This window comes from Trichosurus vulpecula, chromosome 2 (assembly GCF_011100635.1).
Source record: "Trichosurus vulpecula isolate mTriVul1 chromosome 2, mTriVul1.pri, whole genome shotgun sequence".
NCBI classification, from domain to species: Eukaryota; Metazoa; Chordata; class Mammalia; order Diprotodontia; family Phalangeridae; genus Trichosurus; species Trichosurus vulpecula.
In genome coordinates, this window is record NC_050574.1 from 430,795,949 (window position 1) to 430,821,201 (window position 25,253).

At 37.8% G+C, this 25,253-nt stretch overlaps 1 protein-coding gene across 1 annotated transcript in view; it reads right to left on the reverse strand.

The window, feature by feature from the left end:
- CFAP47 (cilia and flagella associated protein 47) overlaps window positions 1–25,253 on the reverse strand; it is a 965,255-nt gene that overhangs the window by 760,121 nt on the left and 179,881 nt on the right. Inside the window, exon 27 of the mRNA XM_036744194.1 lies at window positions 3,812–4,007. Within this exon, the coding sequence (XP_036600089.1) occupies window positions 3,812–4,007 (196 nt within the window). The remainder of the gene's footprint in view (window positions 1–3,811; window positions 4,008–25,253) is intronic.

Sequence of the window (25,253 nt, forward strand, 5' to 3'; positions counted from 1 at the left end):
GCATTTCTTGAGCACGTACTATGTTCAAAGCATTGTACTAGGCTTTGGAGTTACAAAAAGAAAAGTAAGAAGTCTGTGCTCTCAAGGAAGTCACATTCCAATGGGGGAGACAATACATATGGAAGGTTTCAGCTGTAAATCAGATGGAAAAGTCCTTAGGTCCTTAGGATGCAGCAGCAAAGCAGAGATGGCAATGCTTCTTCAATGCCATTTCCAATGATAAAATCATGTCAGTTTATGATGCTGAACCATTTGACAATGTCAGACACTTTGCTGATAAGAATTTTCTTTTTTCAGTCTTCAACAAATGTGACTGTAGCAGCTGAAGGAGCAATTTAAGGCTCTGTCTCCATAGGGGTAGATTCTCCCTAGGATGATGGATGTAGGCAGTGGGATGCGAGCCTTGCTTTTCCAAAGGCGTTAGGGTTCAGAGTCCTGGAATATTTACATCAGAATCTGAAGGGAGACAATAGGCAAGGTGGTGGTGGTGGTTGGACCTGCTTGACATGTGCTGTGTCCTGCCTTTCCCTTAGGGGACCCATTGCTTCAGCTTGGATGGTTTGCCCACCCTGTGTGTGGTAGTTGGTCAAGATTTGGTGGGGATGATTTATGATTAAGAATACAGGTAACTGCTAGAATGCAGTTATAATGAGAAATGGGAAAGGATAATTTTGAAATTAATTTGATTTACTCACTCTTTGAACTATTGCCATCTAGGCTGATATGTGTTTATATAAGAACATGTATGTCAATGAGAGGCAGTTGGTCATAGGAAGACAGGGGTTAAAACTTGATAACACTCTCTAGATCCAGTCAAGGTGCAATCTAATTTCAATGCAAATATGGGAAAAGTGAAGATGGGGAAATTTGGGGGTGGGAGAATATGGTTCACAGAAAAGAAATCAGAGTGGCCAATGACTTCCTTTTTTAAAAATTGATAGGAGCTAAACATAACTTTTATATGCATAAGTGAACCAAAAAAAGTTGTGTGATCCCTTTATTGCAATATTTGCTTTCTTGTGGTGGTCTAGAATAGAATCCTCAATATCTCTGAGGTATGCCTATACTAACCAGCAACAGGAATTGCAAGTCAGAAGCTCAGGGTTACATCTAGAGCTTGTAGGGACCTTAGAGGGTACCTAATTCAACCCTTTCATTTTACACATTCCCAAATTCCCAAAGGTCACACATGGAGTGAAAAAAAAAAAGGCTAGTGGTTGCTTTTGTTTGTTTTTTCAAGAAGACTGAATGATGGTAGGGGCATGATTGTTCTGGTTGGCCAAAAATTTAAGTCTTTATGCTTATTTGCTAAGCAATTTGCATGCTATTTTTATCTATATCAACTTCTGGATAATAATGTCAATCTTCTTTCAGTGCTTTGAGAAATGGATAGGCAAAATAGAAAATATAATGAAGAACTCAGAAAATATGAAGTACTTCTGATATGTTCCCTTTATCCAGAAAGACTGAAGAACAAAAGAATAAGTAGTATTTAGAATTATTAATTATACTAATAATTATAACTATACCTCACTGTATCTGTAATATCAATCTATGTACTCCTTCCAGTGATGCAAATAGCAATACATCTATGCTTGAAAAAAAAATTGACAGGAGCTAGGTATGATAAGCACAAAATAAGACCACAAAGAATGAAACTGACCACATCTTAATGGATGGGAAAAACTCCTTATTGATACAGATGTTATCCCTGAACCAGATGTCTACTCACCATCAGACTATTTTACAATAAACAAAAAGAAAAATGAGAAAACATCTAATTTTAAATGATTTAACCCTGAATGGCCTAAGTTATTAAAATCAAAAACGGGAAATGACTAACAGTAACAACATCAATGCTGACTATTATAATTTCATCTGGAACCTTTAAATTAATTGCAACAGCAGGGAAAACAAAAGAGCCTTAAAAGTACCTTAGTCAACAAACATCTGACTTACTTGCCAAATGGAGGGAGATGGCTGCCAAAGGCAATGTCAGTTGAGACTATAAACTCATCTATAATATCTTACAAAGATGATGAGTGAACGATTATAAGCAGAGAGCACTAATTTAAAGGGAAAAGATTCATTAAAATTCTTTGATTGTTTTTTTCCAAAATAGATAATAAAAGTGGGCATTTCTAGAAGACATTTTTTTGGTATAATTCCTGCCCTACCTCATAATGGTGTTATAAGTGGCAGGATGAATACGTGCGGGGTGCTATCTCTCCCCCTTCTCCTATGAACTAGCTTTAGTTCTGCCATTTCTGGTTCTGGTGACCATGTCAGTGATTTGGGGTCTATTTCTGGCTATCTGGTAGCCCAACTGTGAAAGGGTTTTGTGTTTTATTACAAATTGGTGAACTCTGAGTGGTTACCGGGTCAACTCACCACATCCCCATGACATTAGTAGAGGGTCAGGGCTACAATCAAGGGAAGAGAAATTTTTAGGTTGTCTTTTTAAGCTGTGACACTTCAGTGTGGCATGTACTATAACTCTGGACTACCTTGTAAGGCTGGGCATCACTCATTCCCCTTAGCCCAAACCCCAAATATAACATGAACCCACTTACACCATCTTGAGCCAAGGCTCTTGCCTGCCTTTTCACCTTTGTGTTTCCTTTGCTACTTGGGCAAATGAATATGATTCTCAAGGTCTAGGATTGGAGGTGATCTTGTGAGTCTAAATGGGCAAGAGGTCCTGGGTCCAATAAGGGAAGTGGGTAATTACAATAGGTCAAACAGTAGATAGAATGGCTTCAGGGAAAGTGTAAGCATCAGAGGAAATGACTAATAACAACAGGATTGGCCCAAGTCTGACTCCTTTATCAACAGACATGTGTGTGGGGGGTGCTTTAGGCAATACAATGAGAATATAAAATCCCTAATTAGCAGTATCCCACAATGCTCTACATTCTGATGAAGTTTAATTTACCAGGCTTCCAGAAAATTGTAACAGTAATTATAAGTCAAGTAGCTGAATCCTGCTCTGCTAATGCATGCTTGTGAATCTTTTATGCTTTGTATTTCTTTTGTGTGTAGGAATAAATTACTTGTCCCATACCTGATTCATATTATATATTGAGTGTCTTTTTTCCACCCTTTCTTGTACTTCTGTTTCAGATGGCTCTTAATACCACAGCGAGACTGCTGATTTTGTTTTTAAGGTACCTTGTTGCACCCTCTCTGGGCCACCAACCCACCCCACCTCCAAATTCAGACTCATACACTAGGTACCTTGAGAGATGACTACCATAGATTCAAGGTTCTCTATGGACCCGCAGAAACTATAGCTTACCCTTCTGTAGGTACTGTTTGCTTTCCAAACAGCTTAATAATTCTGGGTTGGCATGGTGTAAGTAAAACTCATTTTTAACTTTTATGAATTACATTCTTGATATGGAAAGGATTGTCGTTTTTTTTTATTTGTGTCCCCAGTAATTAGCTCAGTGCCTGCCACATAGTAAGTAATTAATAGATGTTTACTGTATTGATTGAACTTTTCCCAGGACTGGTTATAACCACCTAGTATTTAAAGAAATTTGCTTTTTATGCATATGTTTGAATTTAACAAAGCTTGGATTTTACATCTGGAATTCAAGGATATCTAGTATTTCCATACAATATAATATACTAAATTATGTGTACCAATTTTTACAACTTCATTTGTATTTGTATTTTCCATACAAAAACACAATTAATGAATATGCTAGTTATCCTTCCCTACTATAGAAATGAGCCATAACAGACATCAATAGGACACAACAAGAAGGGAGCCTATGTAGTAAATTTATATTAAGTAAATATTTACCTGAAGTAGTTTTGGGGAATAATGTTGATATCTATCCCAGTTTTCACGCCCAAAGGAACAGGAGTCAAAAACACAAATGGAGGATCAAAGGTTAACTTGGGTGTTCTCACAGTTCCTGTTAGTGTTAACAATCGATAGCAAACAGGATCGTCCTTCAGATGAAGAGGAACTTCAGCAGTATATGTTCCAGGACACACTGATGAAAAATTTCACAAGTATTCACCCATGTTAATGTGGAGGGGGAAATGACATTTAAAATAACATAGAACAAATTCGAGGAAGTTATTTGATTTAAAAGTGTTAACTATAGTGTTTGTATCCTCAGAACCACATAGAATTCCAGGCACATAGTAGTCATTTAATAATGTTTTGATTAAAAAAAATAAAAATAATAATAATTTTTGATTTACAAATTGACTCAAAGATCTGTGATTTATTCCATATGGGTACTCCCTCCAGTAAAGCAAATTCTTTGGTGCTATAGTTCAGTGGTATAAGCAAATAGAAATTGGGGGCTGGGGGGACACTCAACCTTATATAATGATCCTGAGGGTCATATATTGATTTAGCAAACCACATATTAATATTATCCGTGTTTTATTGCATTTTTTTTATCTTGTTAAATATTTCCCAATTACTTTTAAATTTGGTCCAGACATCTGTCAGGAGTGTGGTGAATCACATGTTTAACCTGTCCTAATGATTTACTCTGACTAAAATTAGGATGAGTGGAGCAAAGATGATGAAGAAAAGGCAGGGACTTGGCTGAGTGTCCTCCAAACCCCTCTGAACACCTTTAAATAATGCCCTAACATAAATTCTGGTGTGGCAGAACCCACAAAAGGTTGGAGTGAAACAATTTTCCAGTCCAAGACCATTTAGAAGGTTGGTGGGAAAGCTCTGTCATACTGGGTTGAGAATGGAGTACAGAGCAGTGCAAGCCAGACCAGTGCAGACCAGGACCCAGCAAACCAGGAGCAAGCCTTAGGAGCAAGTGGATCAGCAGTAACAGAGGCTGCCTCCGGAGCTCTCAACCCACAGATGATAAGGGGGTTGACAACTGATTAGAGGGAGATTACAAGGATCTCTTTGCTGGCACTGGGGACAGGAGTATGTTGCTTTGCCCATACCCAGATCTGGGTCACCATCTTGGGAGGCAATCCCAGGGTGAGGAGGAGCACTAGCACACCAGAGCTTGCAGCCTCAGTGGAGCAAGTACCGTTGTCACAGTTCCAGGGCAGAAAAGAGTACTTGCAGTCACTCATAGACCAGAGCACAGGCCAGGAGAACAGTAAAAACCTCTCCTCAGATCATAGCACCTTGGAAGAACTGAAAACTTACAGGTCCCTACAAGTATCTCTGAAAACAGCTGCGCAAGGCCACTTAAGCTTGGGACAATGCACCCTGCACCCTGGAAGCAAAGCCCCACTTTACCAAAGAGTAAGAACTAAAAAAACTAGGCTGGAAAATTAGCAAACAACAGAAAAAAAATTCTTCTCTGGCTTTCTTCAAGCCTCAGCTAAAGTACCACCTTCTATAAAGGCCTCTTTAAAACTAGTGCCCCCAGTTTATCCTGTGTCAATCTTATTTGTACATAGTTGCTTGCATGTTGTCTCCCCTCATTGGACTGTGAGCTCCTTGAGAGAAAGGACTGTGTTTTGCCTTCTTTTGTATCCTCCATGTTTAGTGCAGTGTCTGGCACACAGTAGGCTCTTAAGAACTGCTAGTGGACTGACTCATCAATAGATGTCTGTTAACTACTTTTATTACACCTGTAAAATCCATCTCTCCTCCCAAGTTCCATTTCTATTGAAAGCATCATCCTCCTAGTGAGCCAATTTTAAAACCTTAGAGTCAGCTTTGATTCTGCCCTAGCTTTTCTCCTCCCATGTTCCAACAGTTCACAAGTTGTATCATCTACTTTGATAATCTCTCTATTATCTGTCCCTTCAGTTCTTATCACACTGTCATCACCTTGTGTCAGGCTCTAATACATACACAATACTTTAAAAACTTCAAAGAAATATATAAGTTATTATTATAATTTTTTCACCTGTACCAGTGCAATGATCTCCTAACTGGTCTCACAATCTCTAGCCTCCTTCTTCTCCAAGCCACACTCCACACTGCTACCACAATAACTTTCCTAAGGCATAAATCTGATCATATCCATCTCCTAATCAAAAACATTCAATGGTCTCTCTAATACTATGAGATAAGGTCCTCTAGAATATGACTACTTTCCTAACCTACTTTCCCATCTTATTTTCCACTGTTCTCCACATATGCTCCAGGGACAGGCCAACATTTCATTCTGTACTATCATTTTCATGATTCATTCCATCTGTCCCTCATCCCTAGATCACTCTCCCTTTCTTATTTTGTCCTGTTAAAGTCTTCAAGAGTATCAATTCTCTTTCATGTTCCTTTTCCTTATTTTCTCATTTGAAAAGAGATGGAGGAAATACTAAAGTTAGATAAGACCTAGTCCCTATAGGCTGAGAATTGATAATACCTCCCATTTATTTAGGACTTCATGGCTTAACAAGTACTTTTCTTTCCCTCATTTCATCTTCACGATTGTCTCATGAGGAATCTGGAGCAAGTGTCATGCACCCATTTTTACCAATAAAGAAACTGAGGCTCAGAGAGTTAATTGATTTGCCCCAAATCACACTAGCAGTAAGTGGTAGGACCAGGAATGAAATCTAATATTCTGATCAAAGTCCAGTAATCTTTCCACTATCTCAAACTAGTAATTTCTAAATTATTATTTTAATAGATAATTTTCCTCCAAGAGTTAATTCAACCTCAACCACCTTAAGAAGTTTAATAAAAAGTCCACTATGTTGTATAAACATTCTTGGAAGAGTCAAAGTTACTACAATAAATATGGATAAACTAGCACGCCTTTAAATTTGAGTGAATAAAGTGATATTGTATTACTCTACCAGCACAGAGATTATATTTATGCTACATGTAGAAGTACCATTGAAAGACTCCAAAAGGTAAACAACAAACCCCTCGAATTTTTTTTTAGAATGAAGCAAATTTTAATTTATACAGTTAACTAGACAACTTTGTAGAGGTTATTCCATTTAATACTGAAAACTAATGTATTGAGTTAGAGGTAGTTAGCTCTCACCACTTCTCCTAGAATAAAGATTAATTTAGACATTTTATTGTAAGCACAATTTGGTACAGCCTCATTTGCTATTCTGTATCCATTAAGAGAGGCAGTCAGGAAGCACTCCGAGTTCAAATACAGTAAAAGTGGGCCCATTTTTGCATAGGCTGTGCTGGTCACTAAAGGGGGCAAAGAGGATATTTGGCTTCTTTGACATCTGAAGTATAAAAGACACTGGGGAGTCCAGGGATTTGGCAGAATTCCCAATACCTTGCAGTGGTTCCTTTCTGACTTCCCAATGATTACTAACAGGAATACAGAGGAGAGGGGAATAGTGTTTCATCTGAGTTCATACAGCTGTTTGTTTCCCTTCTCCCACCCACAACTTTGGGAATTGCATCCTTTCTTAAGTTCATTCTAAGGAAGGAATTTTCATTGTATTTTATGGTTCACAAATACCTTTATATGTCCACATCCTAAACCTGAATTGCTGGACTGGCCTGAACTAGGACTGGCCTAGAATACTAAATGATTCTTGCAGGGACCTGTATGCATTAAAAAACACAATAATGAATGCATGAGCAGGCAACCACTCACACTTTTGTCTTCTCCATCTCATTTGTTTCAGACCTTAACTAGACTTAGTACTCTTTGATGGGGCTTTAAAGCTTCCATGTAGATATGAAATCCTAGCACTTCATTTACATGGAAAATCAGCCATATGATTAGTTTCCCAGAGGAACTCATAGTCTCAATTCTCAATAGGATCCAAATAATAGAATAGTGGAAGGAAGGAAGGAACAAAGGAAGGAATGAAGGAACAAAGGAAGGAAGGAAGGGAGGAAGGAGGAATAGAGGGAGAGAAAGAAAGGAGGAATAGATGAAGGAACAAAGGAAGGAAGGAAAGAGGGAGAAATAGAGGGAGGAATGAAGAAAGGAGGGAAGGAGGGGGGGAGGAAAGAAGGAAAGAGGGAGGAAGGAAGAAAGGAAATTTATTCAAGCACAGCTCTGCAATCTATAGTTTTTCACATGGAGCCAATACGATTAGTCAATGCCAACATAAAGAAAACACAAAGATCTCAAGCTAAAAAATATTTTGTGATGCTAGTGGACATTTTTTGAGAGACTGAATGGCCCAAATGACTATATGGCAAGTTTGGAAAGTCTACAAATTCTAAATCCTGATCTGTAGCTGTTTTTTTTTAAATTTGGCCCTGAGTACTATGCCTCAAATCACTTCACTTGAAAAATAGAGATAGCAATACTAATAGTGTCTTGCAACTAAGAAAAACTGTAAAGAATTACCAATTTCAGTGCTCTTTGCAAATGAAAAATAATATTGAAATGATCTCTCAAGTATTCGTGTGGATATGAACTATAAGCTTCTAAAGATAACACATTAAAATCAGGTACATGCACTTCTTGAGTCTTCCTTCTTCATTTATTTCCATTCTCATCGCAAGTTAACTGGTCTTCCTACTTCCAGCCCTCCCTTAATCCCAATTCATTTTTCTCAGTATTTCTAGGCAATTCTCAAAGTATGTAAGTTGCATAGCAGTTGCCAATCTTCATTGGTAGAAGGAATTTCCTCACTGGGAGTACTCAGTATTAATGAAGTCACAGGTCTGGTCCAAAGAAAATAAATGAAATTGGTCTAACTACATTGAGAGTTTTGTAGTTTCTCTCTAAAAGTCTTCAGAGGCTAAGTCCCTGGAGGTACTGAACTATAGTCACCAACAAATATATTTATGTTTTCATATGCTGAAGCTGCATATGAGGATTTGTACTGGATGTTATATCCAGTTTCAACAAGCATTGCAGAATTCTCATTTTGATAATAACTGCAGTGAACACTGGAAAGTAATCCATACACACAACAGCATATACAGAAAGAACAATAATAAATTTTAAATGAATCTAAGAATTATATAACTAGAATGATCCAGCTTGTCCATAGGGAAGAGAGACAAAAACACATCTCCCTCCCTTTTTTTGCAGAAGAGAGTGATTCTTGTAAGCTATGGAACATTGCATATACTATCCTATGTGGTTGATGTGTTGAGTATTTTTGCTGAATTGATTTTATTATTTGTCACTTTTGGGGGGTAGGGATGGAGGAGGGATTTTTTTTTGGAAATGCAAGTAATGGAAAAACAAAAAATATAAATAGAAACATTTTTAAAGAAATTTCATCATGTTAATTTTGACCCCACTCTTCCAGTTTGTCCATACTAATCAATCATTAAGTACATATTTTAATACTACTACTTATTATCATTATTCCATCTTGAGCTGTTTTCAGATATTTGTTGGAGTTTGTGTAGAGAACTAGGCTCCTCTGCAACCTTTCATGTCAACATCTTAACAAGAATTGTGAGATGAATTGTATTGTTCAGTCTCCACAGGGTAGGGGTGTGATGGCAAAGGCCAGCGGCCCTGGAAACCTCTGTTCCTCTGGCCTGGGGTGGGGGGGGGGGGTTGGGTAGATAGTGTAGTAGGAGCAACGGAAAAGAAAAAAGATTCTGTCTGGGCCTTGGTCAGCCCTGCAGCTACCTCCTCTAGTCTGGAGGAGGTAAGACCGAGGCAGGTGGACAGTGAGACAGGAAGCAGGTAAATCAGGTTTTAGTCCCACCCCCTCTGACTCTAAGGCAGCTAGGTGGCACCATAGTGCATAGAGCACTGGGTTTGGAACAAGGAAGACCTTTAAAAGGATCACAAAAAGTTTGACGGAACTGAACAACAACACCCCCTCTTCCTCTAATCGGGGTTAGAGGCAGGAAGTAGAAGGTGCTAAACCTTGGTCAGTCCCACCATGGCTTCTTGGGCTGAGTAGTGGGACAAGAAGTGGAAGAGGTAGTGCTTCATAAGAGCAGTGTTGCTCACAATTTGTTTCTCAAATTCTGATCCTCTTGCAAAACTTTCACCTGCAAAAGGTCCTTACTTCTTAAAATTCATAAACCTAATAACCTGACGCTATTTCTCTTCCTGTTCATCCTATCTAACCCATTGTGACTCTCTCCCTTTTTTTTTCTTTTCTTTACCTCCAAATCCTCTGAAAGAAAACCCTATGTATGTAGAGATGATAGAATATTTAGATTTTAGGGTTTGTTTGTGTTTGTTTTTTTATTTTAGTTTGGGAAAAAATATTCATGGTACACTGAAAAGGGGGACTGACCACTGAAAAAAGTCAGGATATATTACCTTAATAATGCAAAAAAATACAACCTACAAAAAACAAAATTTGTAAATTTATATGTAATACCCCAAGTATAAAGATTCATATGATTTAGCAAATTCCCCTTAGACCAATTCAATCTCTTCCTAAATCCCAGTGTCAAAATGATGAATGTAATATACGTTAATTTTTGTAAAGGATATGATTAAATTCTAAAACAAGACACAGAATACATGATTATCAAATTTAAAAATGTCACAAAGTTGGGTAGATTAATGTAATGGTTGACAAAATAAAGATTCAAAACTATTTGCCATGCCTGCCCTCTAACCAGTAGAGTCTCTGTTTCCAAGCCTAGGCCTTTTCTTAAAAGTCTATACTAAAGGTCAGCAAACAATTTCCCATAAGAGAAATCTTACTACCTCCTGTTTTTGTACAGCCCACAGCTAAGCCATGTTTTTTTTTATTTTTAATAAAAATTTATTATATTTTAAAATGTAAAAAAACCCAACATTCTTAGCGTCTGTGCTATACAAAAATAAATGACAGATAGATTTGGCTTTCCATGGAACCACAGTATCCTGACCCTTGCTTTACACTCTCTCACTGACCAGCTGCTCCCCTGAATTTAGTTATCATCTCTATGCAGATGATTCCCAGATCTATATAACTAGCCCTAGTCTCTCTCTCTTGAGATCAAGCACCAGTGAGATGTTTCCAATTGTATGTTCCACAAGCATCTCAAAGTCAACACAGCCAAAATAGAGCTCATTATGCCCCTCCCCACCCATTAAATCCCACCCTCTTTCAAATTTCTCATTTCAGCGAAGGCCACCACTATCCTTTCAATGACCTAGGTTTGCAATTTCACAATTATCCTTGATTTCTTCTTCTCCCTCATTGATATGATCCAATTGGTTGCAAGCTTCATTGATCCACAATTTATCTCACATATGTCCCTTTCATTCTGCTCATAGGACCACCACCTAGTTCTTAACCAGCTCTCACTCAGACTGTCCCAAGCAGTAGCCTTTGAATTGGTATATTTTCCTCAATTCTTTTTACGCTCCAGTCCATGCTCCACAGAACCTCCAAAAGGATCTTCCTAATTTGTAGGTCTAACCATACCATTACTCTACTCAGTCAACTTCTATGATTTCCTGTTACCTCGACGATCAAACACAAATGCCTCTATTTGGCATTTAAAGACCTTCAGAGACTACTAGCTCTAACCTTTGTTTCCAGCTTTCTTATACATTACTTTACTTCACACACTCTGTGGCACAACTGGACTTACCTGGCTGTTCCTCATACACAATGCTCCATTACTCATCTTCATGACTGAAATGTATTTTCTTGACCCTTGACCTCCTCCTCTTCATGAATCTTTAGTTCCATTTCCATGAAGCTCTTCCTGAAATCCACCCCACCCCTTCAATTGCTAGTTCCTTCTTCTCCCAATCATTTTATTTATTTTATATACACTTTTCCATGTAAATGTTGTTCCCATGATAGAGATATTCTCCTTTTTGGTAAAGATTATTTTTGTTTTATGCCCCAGAACCTATCACAGTATCTGGTATATGGTAGTCTTTCTACTCCCCCACCTACATCTCAGAGAACCCCATGGTCAGGCTGATCAAGACTTAGCACCTTCTTCTACTGCCTTTCACCTAGACTGGAGGAGAAGGGTGGCAGAGGAGTTATCTGCTTTCTCTCACAATGTGCCTTCCTCCTTCCCCTCTAGCCTAGAGGGGCTAGCAGCAGGGCTGAACAAGGGCTAGCATTCTCTCTTCTGCTTTCCTGACCCCACCCAACCTAGAGCAAACAGTCTGGGCTGACAAAGGCCCAGCCAGCACCTTTTTCTTTTCCATTGTTCTCACTATACTATCATCCACCCAGACCCCACCCAGATCAGAGGATGAACAGTTAAGAGCCTCCCAGAGCCACTGACCTTTGCTCCATACTACTACAGGGTAAAGACTTTGAACAATACAATTCATCTCACAGTTCTGGTTAAGATAGTGACATTAAGGGTGGTAGAGGAGCCCAGTTCTCCTACACAAACTCTAACAAATGTCTGAAAGGCCTCAAGATGGAACAATGATATTAAGTAGAAGTATTAAGCGAGATGTTTATTAATTGATTGTCATAGGCTAGAAGTACAGGTCAAGATTAACACGAAAAAATTCCTCCTCTATCCCTACACTAGAAAGCTACAAAGAATAAAAATTAGTGCAGTAAAAATGCTCAACCATGTAGGATAGAATGTTAAATGTTCTGTGCCCATCCAAAATGCCAAGTCTAGCTGTGATTATAGCCCAGTCAGTAGCTTCTTTTCTAAACTAATCTTCTTTAGTTCTCCTAAATTCATGATGCTTATACTATACCATATAGGAATCACTAACAGCCTCTCCAGTTTCCATGTCCCTTTGAAGGCCTTTGCTTTTTTTCTGATAATGTATTTTACAGAATTGTTTATCAGCTCTTGGTATTATTTTTCACTTGCAACTGTACTTTCCTTTGTACTTCTGTAAAACAGATTGTGTCTTATTGTGTACTTGAATGATCCTTAAAATGGTTCAATTCCTTCAATCCCCCACAACAGTTGTTACAATACTTCTAATAGTCATTGATGTGTACTCTGTAAGAGCTAAAACTTTCGTAATGTCCATTCTTCAAATCCATAAAATTAAAAACTCCATTAAAAATAGCAACAAAATGCATGTATATGGCACAAGATCTAGCACTCAACAGATTGATAACTTAAAGGTGGGAAAAACCAGGTCAATCTAATTTCATCTGGTTAAGATTAGACATTCTGAGGAAATCCTATGTCAGTAGAAGTACCAACACATGACCACTGCTGTTACAAAATGAAATTATATCAAAATTATAGTTTATCTCAAGTAATTTGCGCATTGTTGTAAATCTTCCAAAGTCCTACCCTAATACCTCATCATGGCCAGCAGATTACTCTGGGTTCTCAAGGGTTCTCCCAACTGAGTACTGTGACCAGAATGGCCTTTGTTTTCTTTGGGTGGATCAGTTTATCTCATTGGGTGCTGGGCCTGGTGCTCCTCTTCCGGGGCAGGAAGCCCAGAGACCATGCCTGGGAACAGAGAACTTCCTGTATGATGAGTCATGGGGCTGGCTGAGGGAAAGGGGGAGGTGTTGACTCCAGAGCCACGCCCTATTGGGTGTTAATCTAGTCTACACTAGGGGGAGGGGCCAACTCAAGAACCAATCGGCCCTGGTCATTCAGGCGGTGCTTGATGATGTCAAAAACTCTATAAGAGGGGAGAGGACAGCTTGAAGAGTCCTCTTTCCTTTTCCGGTTGGCGCGGGAGCAGTGGGGAGCGTGACTCTGGGCCAGCCCATGCTCTCAGGCTGAGCCCAGATGTTAGTAACTGCGAATTGTATTGGGTCTGTCTGTTGATATTTGTAATTTGTTTGTATTTTGTTTTGAAGTTTGGGATGCTGGTTCGTTTCCCCTGAACTAAATGAATGTTCTGAACCTCAGGGTGCTGGTTTTTTCCCTTGAAGTGAATGAATCTGTATTTGGTCTGTCTCTTGATGCTTGTCTATATGCTCCCCTGAACTAACTGAATGCTAACTGAATGCTGGCATTTTCCCCTGAACTAAATGAATGTTGTCTGTATGCTAACTGAATGCTGGATTAAAGTAAGCTGGTCAACCCCTTCACCATGTTTTCCTTGTTTAAGCAGATAAAAAGAACCTGTGCTTTCCTGGCATGCCAGCAGCCTCCTGGATGCAAGTACAAGCTGTAATCAAATCTTAGCAAGCTGGAAAGGTCTTGAGCGCGGGCATAGCCTTAGACCATGTATCTGTCATCCAATGAAGCATGAATCTCTCATCCAGCCCTATTCAAATGCAGAGAAGTACATCACCAAAAGGTTTCTTACCAAGTGATGAACTTTTTTGGCAACAATAATCCACAAATCTCACAAGTTTGTGATCTACATCAGTGGAAAGAAAAGCCATATTGCTGAAAAATTTTAATTTTTTTTAATTATAACTGTCAGCTTTTCCCATAATATTTTAAAAAATGGTATTTAAGGGCAAATAATATGAACAACATATCAAAAGCTGCAAACTTCCTTCCATGTGGCTCTCACACTGGTTTTATGGAAAAGACCATTTGCATTTTCAGTCTGTGAATTGCCACAAATGGTGGGGCTGTTATGTGCATAGGAGGAGGGTTAACTATGCATGTAGTTATGCATCACTATTTCCCACACAACTCCTCTTGAAGGGTCTAAAAACATCTCCAATAAAGAGAGTGAAGGAAGGGGAGGAGGGACTTTAAATCACTCAGTGTCTGTTAGTGGTTCTGACTGCCAGAGTATATTCTGGTCAGTCTTTTCTAGGGGTCCACCATGTCCCATCCTCCCACTCCCAAATTTTTAATACTCCACTGCTGGTCCAGGGTCTACTAGAAAACTGCCCTGACTGCTTATAATGCTGGTAATTGGCAGCTCTACCTGAATATCCCCTCAGTAAACATTGTTTCACTCCGTATCAGTGAGTCATTTCATTTGGTCACTTCCCGCACCTTTCTATTAAAACCTAAGCTCTGAGGAGTTTGCCTCTAAGAGAGTTTACACTGAAACCAAGTAGAAACAATGTCATATAGTGGATAGAGTACAGAGCTTCCTGCCTCTGGCACTTAGCAGCTTTGTGACTCTGGGCACCCAGATTAATCGACACGATTGGAAGAAGTTACCCGTACTGATAACTAATTTCAGACGTGGAATTACAGATCCTACTTATATTCCTCTACAGAAGCCAAATACATTCTACTTAGACTGAAAATATCTAAATTAGAAGTTTAATCATCCATTCAGACAGAATGAAAAATAGTTTGGTGTTTAGCTATACCTGTCTAAAAGACAAACCTGAAAGGTATCAAGGAAATAAAAGAGATTCCCTGATTTCTTTAACCTCTATCCAACCAGATAAAAAAATAACTCCATGCAAATTTCTGTATGTCTGCTTATTTTATGGGAATGCAAATGAATTTAAGAGATTCTCTAAAAAGACACAACACAATATTAGTGATAAAGATATTCTCAAAACACTCCCAGTAAAGTACTTTGACCAAAACTACAACCTTCCCTGATGATACAAAGAAACATAAATATATTGTTGCATTAAATTCTCTCCTAAAAATATAACTGCATGACACTCATGGATGCAAGAACTCTCTAGATGTGGGTTCAGCAGCATAAGGAAGTTACGGCTGAGGTTGCAGGCTGCATACTAAAAAGACAAAACGACTTGGAATGTTTTCAACCAAATCTTGCTCTTGACACTTTGGTGACAAATGATGTTCACAAAGTTATAAATTTTATACTTTGCAACTAAATGATTTCACATAAGCAATTACCCAACAAGGTAAAGAACATCTATTCACAACTGAAGTAAATATGCTGCAAAACCAAATAGACACTTTAATACTTTGAGCATCCTCAAACCTAGCGGCATCACTATTTTTGAGAAGCTTTAGTAAATCAATTTCTACTATAAAATGTATTTGACTGTACAGTGCTCAAGATGAAAACTGGATGAACAGCAAGTATCCAGGATAGCTCATTTAGCAAACTAATCTAGGATGAGGTGAAGGAATTATATCCAAACTCCCCTACTTTTTGTCAAAGGCACCCCTATCCTTCCAGTCACTCAGATTTGAAACAGCCTCCAATACCATGAGTTACCAAGTCTTCTCCATTCTACCTCCACATTTCTCCTATCTATTCCCTTCTCTCCCACTACTCTGATAATCATTTAGGTCAGACCCACAATCAACCACCTGGTCTACCCCAACTGCTTAATTTATCTCCTGTTTTCAATCTCTCAGTCCCTCTCCCTTCTCCTATCCACCTGACATATAACCAGTGACTGAGGCACAGATCTACCCATTTTACATCCCTGCCGACAAATCTTCAATGACTCCATATTGCTCTAGGATAAACTATAAACTTCTCATCCTGGCATTTAAGGGCTCCACAATCTGGATCAAACTTATATTTCCATTCTTGTCCAGGATTTACAAGTCTAGAGGAAACAACTTTGCCAAGGCCCCAGGGCTAGTGGCCTGCACCATTTCCTGTCTTTTATCTGGTGACTTTAGTTTGCCCTCATTCAGCTCTGAAGAGACCTGATTTGTCAGTAGTTAGGCATCCCAGTCTTACCTTTATTGGCTCATCCAACCCTTACTCCAGCTACTCCTCTTATTTTGAGCTCTAGTTTAGGGCTTCACCCAAAAGGGATGAAATCGAAAGGTACTCAAAGTATAAGCTTGAATCAGGTATAGGACAGATGAATTATCCATACTTGGAATCAGTGCATTAGAGAATAATAAGAACAAAATTAAGTATCTTAATTTACTACCTCTAGTACAGTTAGATGGCTGCCTAATGGTTAGATATCATCAAAAATAATATAGTTATATAATACTACTAGTTGTGTCTTTGATATTTATAAATGTGATCAAATATCCAAGATCAATCTTCTTTCCCAGTGGCCTCTCTCTCGGATGCCTATTCCTCCCTTGGCACCTGCTGCTGCATGAACACTCTCTCCTTCTTGTTCCTCATGTACCGGAGAAGAGGAAGATGCCAGCTACCACCACTACATTCTCTACACACCTTTCACTTCACAAAGTTGAAGCTAAAGGAAGGAAATTCACAAGAGATAAAAAGGCAGCCTGGGACCTCGTACATGCCTAGCTAGTTGTAGCCCCTGCAACAATTATTTAAGGATAGGGAATGGTTGCATTTTTCTAATTGTCAATGACATTACAGCTCAAATGAAGAAGGCCTCCAGCTGTAAACTGCTTCTTTTTCTACCATTTGTGGCACCCTATATCAGCTATTCTGGCTCAGCAGCCTCTGAGTGTACAAGTCATCCCTGGCTGGAATGCAGTCCCCAAAGTTCTCTTGTGGTCCACCATAATAGTAGCAGAGTATATTCCACAGGGGAAAGGGCAACACTTTCCATTTTCCAGACAAAATGGTGAACTAGCTGTTCTTAAGACTCTATATTCCATCATTAATATGCCTTTGCATAAGCTTTTCCTCCTGGGCTTTCACCACTGCCTCTTGGAATCCTTATCTTCACCGAAGATTCAGTTCAAATGCCACCTCTTACATAGGTTTTCTTCACTCTCCCAACCTCTTCTCAAGTTACCTTGTATTTAGCCCAGAAAGGTACAGCCCAAGGTCACACAGGTAACAATCAAAGGGAAAATTCTAACCAAAGACCATTGACTCTAAATCCAGCCCTTTTTCTGGTGGATCATTCTGTTTCCCTCCCTTCCATAGAATGTGAGTTCCTTAATGTCAGATGTGATTTTATTTTTTTTTCTTTTTATGCCAAGCATGTAGCCCAATGTCTGGAACAGGTGTTTGTTCAGTCATTTTACAGTCATGTCCAACTCTTTGTGATCCCACTTTGAAGTTTTCTGGACAAAGATAATATAATGGTTTGCCATTTTCTTCTCTAGCTCATTTGATAGATGAGGAAACTGAGGCAAACAGAATTAAGTGACTTGCCCAGAGTCACACAGCTAGTACGTGTCTGAGGTCAGATTTGAACTCATGAAGATAAGTATTCTTGACTCCAGACCTGACATAGTGGCTACACTATGCCACCTAGCTGCCCACACAGGTACATAATAAAAGCTTGTATTAAATTTGGGGCAGTAGAAAGGGGAAGAAACAAAACTTGAATACACTTCCTTCATTGCATTCAAAACACACCCTAAATGAAAGGATGAATATTTATAAAAATATAAACTATCCTGATTAACAGAAGAGGAAATAGAATCCTTAAATAACTCTTTCTTAGAAAAAGAAATTAATATAAACACAATTACAAAACACTTTTCACGCAAATAAAGTCAGATCTAAGTAATTGATAAGATATCAGTTGCTCCTGGGTAGGCTGAGCTAATAAAATAAAAATAACAATTCTACCTAAATTAATTTACTTATTCAGTGCCATACCAATCAAACCACCAGAAGTTATTTTATAGAGCTAGAAAAAATAACAACAAAATTCATCTGGAAGAACAAAAGGTCCAGAACATCAAGGTAATTAATGAAAAAAAAAGCTAGGGAACATGTCTTGGCTGTTCCAGACCTAAAATTGTATTATAAAGTATCAATTATCAAAACTAATTGTTACTGGCTAAGAAATACAGTGATGGATCAGTGGGAAGGGTTAGGTACATAAGACAGAGTAGCCAATGACTACAGTAGTCTACTGTTTAATAAACCCAAAGACCCCAGCTTCTGGGATAAGAACTCACTATTTGAAAAAAAAAAAAAAACTTCTGGGAAAACTGTAAAACTGAATTGCAGAAACTACATATAAACCTTACACCTTATACCAAAATAAAGTCAAAACTACAAAATCATTTGATTATAGCAAAGATTTTAAGAAAATACAACATCCATTCCTATTAAAAATACTAGAGAGCAATTAATTTCTTAAAGTGTTAAGTAGTTCCTATCTAAAACCAAGAGCAAACGTTATCTGTAATGGGGATAAAATAGAAGCCTTTCCAAAAAGATCAGGAGTGAAGCAAAGCTCTCCTTTATCACCATTATTATTCAATAGTGTGCTAGAAATTCTAGCTACAGAAATTTAAAAAAGAAAAAGAAATCAAAGAAATAAGCAAAAGCAACAAGGAAATAAAACTACCACTTTTGCAGGTAATGTGATAGAATACTTAGAAAACCCTAGAGACTCAACTAAAAACCTAATCCAGATGATTAACAACTTCAGCAAAGTTGCAGGATATAAAATAAACCTATACAAATCTATCTTTCGACATATTACCAACAAACCCTAGTAAGAAGAGATAAAGACAATTCCATTTAAAATAACTACAAATAGAATAAAATATTTGGGAGTCTACCTGCCAAGATACACAATGGAACTTGATGAAAACAATTATAAAACACTCCACACAAATAAAGACAAATAGCTAAATAATTGGAGAAATATTAATCGCTCATGAGTAAGGTAAGCCAATATAATAAAATGACAATTCTATCTCAATAAATTCACTTATTTAATACCAAAGTAAAGAATTATTTAATAGAGTGGGAAAAATAATAACAAAATTCCTCTGGAGGAACAAAAGATCAGTGGGGGTGGTGGGGTTTTGGAAGGGAGGGAAGAAAGGCAGCCTTGCTATACCAAATCTCAAATTATATTACAAAGTGGTAATCATCAAAGCAATACGGTATTGGATAAGAAATAGAGTGGCTGATCAGTGGAATGGATTAGACACACAATTTACAGAAGTAAATGACCACAGTAACCTAATGTTTGATAAATGCAAAGACCTAAGAATTATTGGGGCAAGAACTCACTGTTTGACAAAAGCTGCTGTGAAAACTAGAAAGCTATCTGGTAAAAACTAATTTTTGGATATTGGATTTAGATATGGATTTAGACATAAAGGGTAGTATCACAAAAAAATTAAATGAGCATGGAAAAAATTACCTGTCAAATCTATGGATAAGGGATGAGTTCACAACTAAACAAAAGATGGAGAGGACCATGAGAGTTAAAATGGATAATTTTTGTTTCATTAAATTAAAGGTTTTTGCATAAACAAAACCAATGCAGCCAAAACTAGAAAACTGGAAACTGGGAGAAATTTTACAGCAAATTTCTCTGACAAAGGTTTAATTTCTTAAACACATAGGAAACTGAGTCAAATTTATAAAAAAAATTGAATTGATAAATGGTCAAAGGATATGAACAGGCAGTTTTCAGAATAAGAAAACTAAGCTATCAATAGTCATTACAATGCTCTAAATCATTAACAGAGAGATGCAAATTAAAACAAATCTGAGGTACCACTTCACATTCATCAGATTGGCTAAAATGACAGAAAAGAACGACAAGTGCTGGAGGGGTGTAGAAAAATATATATACTAATGAACTGTTGGTGGAGCTGTGAATTGGTCCAATTATTCCAGGGAACAATTTGAAGCTATGCCCAAAGGGTTATAAAAACTGTGCATACCCTTTGACCCAGTAATACCGCTAACTAGATCTCTACCCTAAAAAGGTCAAAGAAAAAGTAAAAAAGACCCACATGTACAAAAATATTTATAGTAACTCATTTTGTGATGGCAAAGAATTAAAATCTGGGGTAATGGCTAAATAAGGTGTCATATGATCGTGATGGGTTACTATTATTGTGCTGTAAGAAATGATGAAGGGGATGGCTGCAGAAAATTCTAGGAATACTCATCTGAACTGATACACAACGAAGAGAGCAAAATTAGAACATTTTACACAGTAACAGCAGTATTGCAACAATGATCAACTGTGAAAGCCTTAGCCACTCTGATCAATACAATGATCCACCACCAAAGAGAGAAATGATGAACTCTGAGTACAGACTAAAGCATATTGTTTTTCACTTTCTTTATTTTTCTTGTTTTTACTTGCAACATGGCTAATGTGAAAATGTTTTGCATGACTTCACACGTACAAAAGCTATTATATTTTTTGCCTTCTTAATGGGTGAGGGAGAGGCTACAGGTAAGAAGAAAATTTGGAATTGAAAAAAATTTTTCAATGCACCCTCATTAATTGTGAGGACAGCAATTTTTTTTAGTGGGGGTCGGAGAAGTAAGAGTGCAATGCAGGGACTGGCCAATAAGGGCCCACTCATAAGTTAATGCATATTTGTTGAGCCTGCCTCCAGAAGTCCATGATGACTTAGAAAGAAGGCCTTCATTCCATGGCTCTCCACTTCGGAGTTTTTTCATGTATTCTGTGACTAATTCTTGTCCTTGGTGAAGAAAAGGTCTTTTAGTTGGCTGCCTAGCCAGAACCTAGAGTGCATATAAGATTCCAAAGCAGGAATTCACACTCTCCTATTTTTTTGGACGTGAGGTATAAGGATAGCTTTGAGTTCTGAAGGGCCAGTGGATGGAAGTTAGATACCCTTTCCCCAACCCCACACAACCAGCCTATGAGAGCATGGCTACATCTGAGATAAGACTTCATCCTCTGTCATCTTTTCCTTTGTTACAGGGCCTTATGAGACTGGGAGGGAAGAACTACCAGATATCCCAAGGCCAAGCCTGGGAAGGAGGTAGCCCTGATGAGCAATCTGATAGATCGAGCCCGTGAGTGGGTCATCTCATCAATGAGATGCTGTGTCCCAAAAGCAAAGGAGTGACTCCATCCATCAATTATATGGCATTCAGAAGGGAACTGTGGGGTAAAGGCTGTGTAGCAACTGCTTTAAGTAAACCCACTGTCTTCAGAGGACAAGGTGGTAGAGAATCATGACCTGGTTGCTGAGTTTTATTTTTATTTATTCTCATTATATCTTCTTAATATACATCCCTTTGTAAAAGCTAACTGATGTTAATTGGTTGATTAATACTAAGGGAAAAACTAGTCAACCAATACAGTGGTGCTAATCTCTGGTACTTTTTATATTGAGCAGATACTAAGAAACACTGGTGATTAATATGGAGGAATCCAATTGAATGAGGTCTTCAGCCAATATCGTTAGAAAAATCATTCTAACCCCCTAGAGATATTTCTAGAACCCTGAGGGGACAATATCATTGCCTTTGGGGATTTAACTTGCCAACTGTCCTAGAATTTCCAAGAAAAATAATTGAATTGATGTAGTTTTTTTCCTATACATAATACTGTTACACAGACTCTTTTAAGAAGTTCTGGATAACATAAGCAGAGAGATTTCTCTCCCTTTACTAAAAAGAAGGGTGCTTAGACCTGATGTAACACTTTTACTAGCTCACAAATTATTAGGATCAAAGATATCATTTAATAATTTCTATTTTTTCTTCTTTTTAACAAACAATAATATGGAGGCAGCTCCAAGCCTCAGACACTCACTAGCTGTGTGACCCTGGGTAATTCACTTAACCTCTTTTAGCCTTGATCTACTGGAGAAAGAAATGGCAGATCACTCCAGTATCTTTGCCAAGAAAACTTCATCTTGTATCACAAAGAATGAGACACTGAACAATAACAATAGGGTGGCAGGGATAGGGGGCGGGGGGAGCACTACTTAAGTTTGCTGCTGTTAGAACGAAAAAGACAGGAAAAGGGAGTCTAGGCCAAATGAACATGGCTACCAGGAAAAACGCCTATGTGCCCAGGAAATAATTTTGACAACACAGCAAAGTAGACATTTGGCATGGACCCTGATCTTGCCACCCAGGTATGAGGCTAACTCTAATTTCCTTAAAGATCTGTCTTTCTCTTCTACTACAGAATTTATTATTTCATCTCTTCAGAAAGCTCTCTGCTTATGTTATTCAGAACTTCCCCCTGGCATAAAAGAAACAATGAGATTTTCTTCTCTACACAAGTAAAAGGCTAACAAGTCAATGGGAAGAATGTGGTAGGACTCATGCAGCATTTTTCCCAAGGAGCTGGTATCACAAGTTCTTAGGGACCTTCCAAGTGATGAGGTGCCATTACCCTTGCCTTACAGATGTAGAGAACCTGAGGCAAGGTGTAGAGGTGAAGTCATTTGCCCAAGGAATATATTCAGGGTCACTACTTCTCATAAACCGTAAAGAAAGTATGTTAAAATAAATCTGAGAGAAGTAAAGAAAAGTAAGAGCACCATTCAAGAACCAAAAAGAGAAGAAACAGAGATTTTGTTAAAGAAGTTAGAATAAGTGTACAGTCTGAAGTTGCTAAGGAAGCAAGAGTGAATTAACTAATTGAATTTTACAACAGAATAGTAGTGTGGACTCTAGTAAAGAAATAAATGCACACTTAATAGTCAGTTGAATAGGCTATCTGAGACCAGCACAGGAAGCTGAAAATTACAGCCTCATGTGAATGTGAAACTGTTGAAGCAGGGAGGTTTTAAAGTACCCAGGGAAGCAAAGGAAAATCATGCCATTCCCAAACAAAAATAAAAGTTGGTTAAATAGTGTGTTTGCTCATGTTTGTGATGTTACTGAAATGGTGCCCTTTACAACTTAATGATCATTTGGACTGAAGAAAAGGTAATTTAAACTGAGCTTTTAAAACACGGCAAGATTTTAACAAACGTAGATGGGGAAATAAAGAAATTTCTTGTATAAATTCATTTTATTACCAACTTTACTCTGATGCAAGTACTATATAAAATAATGAATACCAGTCTTAAATAAATCAGAAGATCGAAAAGAAGTCGTATGACCACTTCATATGACTTCCCCCTTCCCAGACCTCACAGAATACTTCACTTTGTATTTCTATAATGCATTTATCATATATGATATTGAATTACAGTTAGTTATATGGGGATAGAGGCAGATAGTATAAGATAATGAGCAGAGAGCTAAACTGGAAGCCAGAAGCATCTTGGTTCAAGATATGCCTCTGACACATACTAGCTATATGACTCTAGGCAAGTCACTTAACTTCGAAGTGTTCTAGTCAACTCTGTTACCACAAGTTATAGAGAAGATAATAACCTGCATTGGTATAGGGATTATTCTCACCTAAAGGTACCTTCCAGAGAAGCCTGCAAGCCCTGCATACCACAGTCCCATAGCACAGGCTACAATCCCACACCATCGTCCCTTGTCTTCTCTCTAGGAACTCTTCAGAAGTCAGAATCCAGCACTGACCTAGGATCTTAACTTCACTCAAAAGCCTTCTGCAATGCTCCAGAAGCCATTCTCAATCATTCATCATTCCCATCTCCCACTTCAGTGAGGTGGGCCTCTTGGGCTTCATAGAAATAACATCATCACTTGCCAAGAGGTTGAATCTCAAGGGTAAAACTTAAACAGTTTAATCGCCTTCCTCCCTCAATTGGTCTCTCTCAAGCAAAATATATTTTGCTTGGACTCATTCCCTGATGGTTAGCACACTCCACCCCATTATGCTATCCTCATTTCAATGATTCTGAAGCCCAGTTTATCAATATATAAATCCTATTACCTATCCACAGCTATGATTCCTTACTTCCATCCCCTAGACTATTCTCCAATAATGCCTCTCTCCAAAACTACTTACCACTTAAACTCTCTCTCTCTGGAATGTTTGTTCCATCATTAACAACATCTTACACTCTTTCCCAAGATAAACTCCAAATGGGCAGGAGATAGACAAAAAGTAATGTCATAAAAGAATTAAAGGAACACAGAAGAAATTATTTTCATAACTATTAATAGGAGAGCAGTTCCTGACCAAACAAAGGAGAAACAGAATCACAGAAGATAAAATGGACAATTTTGTTTAAATAAAATTTTGCACAAACAATGCCAATGCCAATTAGAACGGAAACAATAAAATGGGAAAAAATCTTTGCAATATGTTTCTCGGATAAAAGTTTCATTTCCAAAAAATATAAGGAACTGATTGAAATGTATAAGAATAAGAGCCATTTTCCAATTGATAAATGGACAAAGGATGAGAACAGGCAGTTTTCAAAGAAAGTCATTCAATTTATAGCAATATTTAAATTTAAAACTCTCCAACTCAATAATAATTAGAGGAATGTGAAAAAGCAACTCAGAGATTCCACCTCACATCCATCAGACTGGCAGTTAAAAAAAGGAAAGTAACAAATGTTCAGTGAGTTGTAGGAAAATAGGCATATTTGATATATTATTGGTGGAACTGTGAATTGGTCCAATATTTTGTAAAGCAATTTGAAACAGTGGCCAAAAACTTATTGTACTGTGCATAGGTTGACACAGAAGTAATACCACTAGTAGAACTATATTCCAGAGAGATCAAATAAAGAGGGAAAGGACTTATATGTGCAAAAAAAATTGATAGCTACTCTTTTTGAAGAGGCAAAGAACTAGAAATGGAGGGACTGTCCATAAATTTGGGAATGGTTGAACAAATTATGGTATAGGAATATAATGGAATACTATTGTGCTATAAGAAATTATTAAGGTGATGACTTCAGAAAAACTTGGAAGATTTTTATGAACTATTGAAGCATGAATTAAGCAGAACCAGGAAAATGATTTATACTGTAAGAACATTGTAGAGACAAACAACTTAGAAAAGAATTAAGAGGTCTGATCAATAGGATAACTAACTAATGATTCCATAATTATAAATATGCTACAAACTTCCTG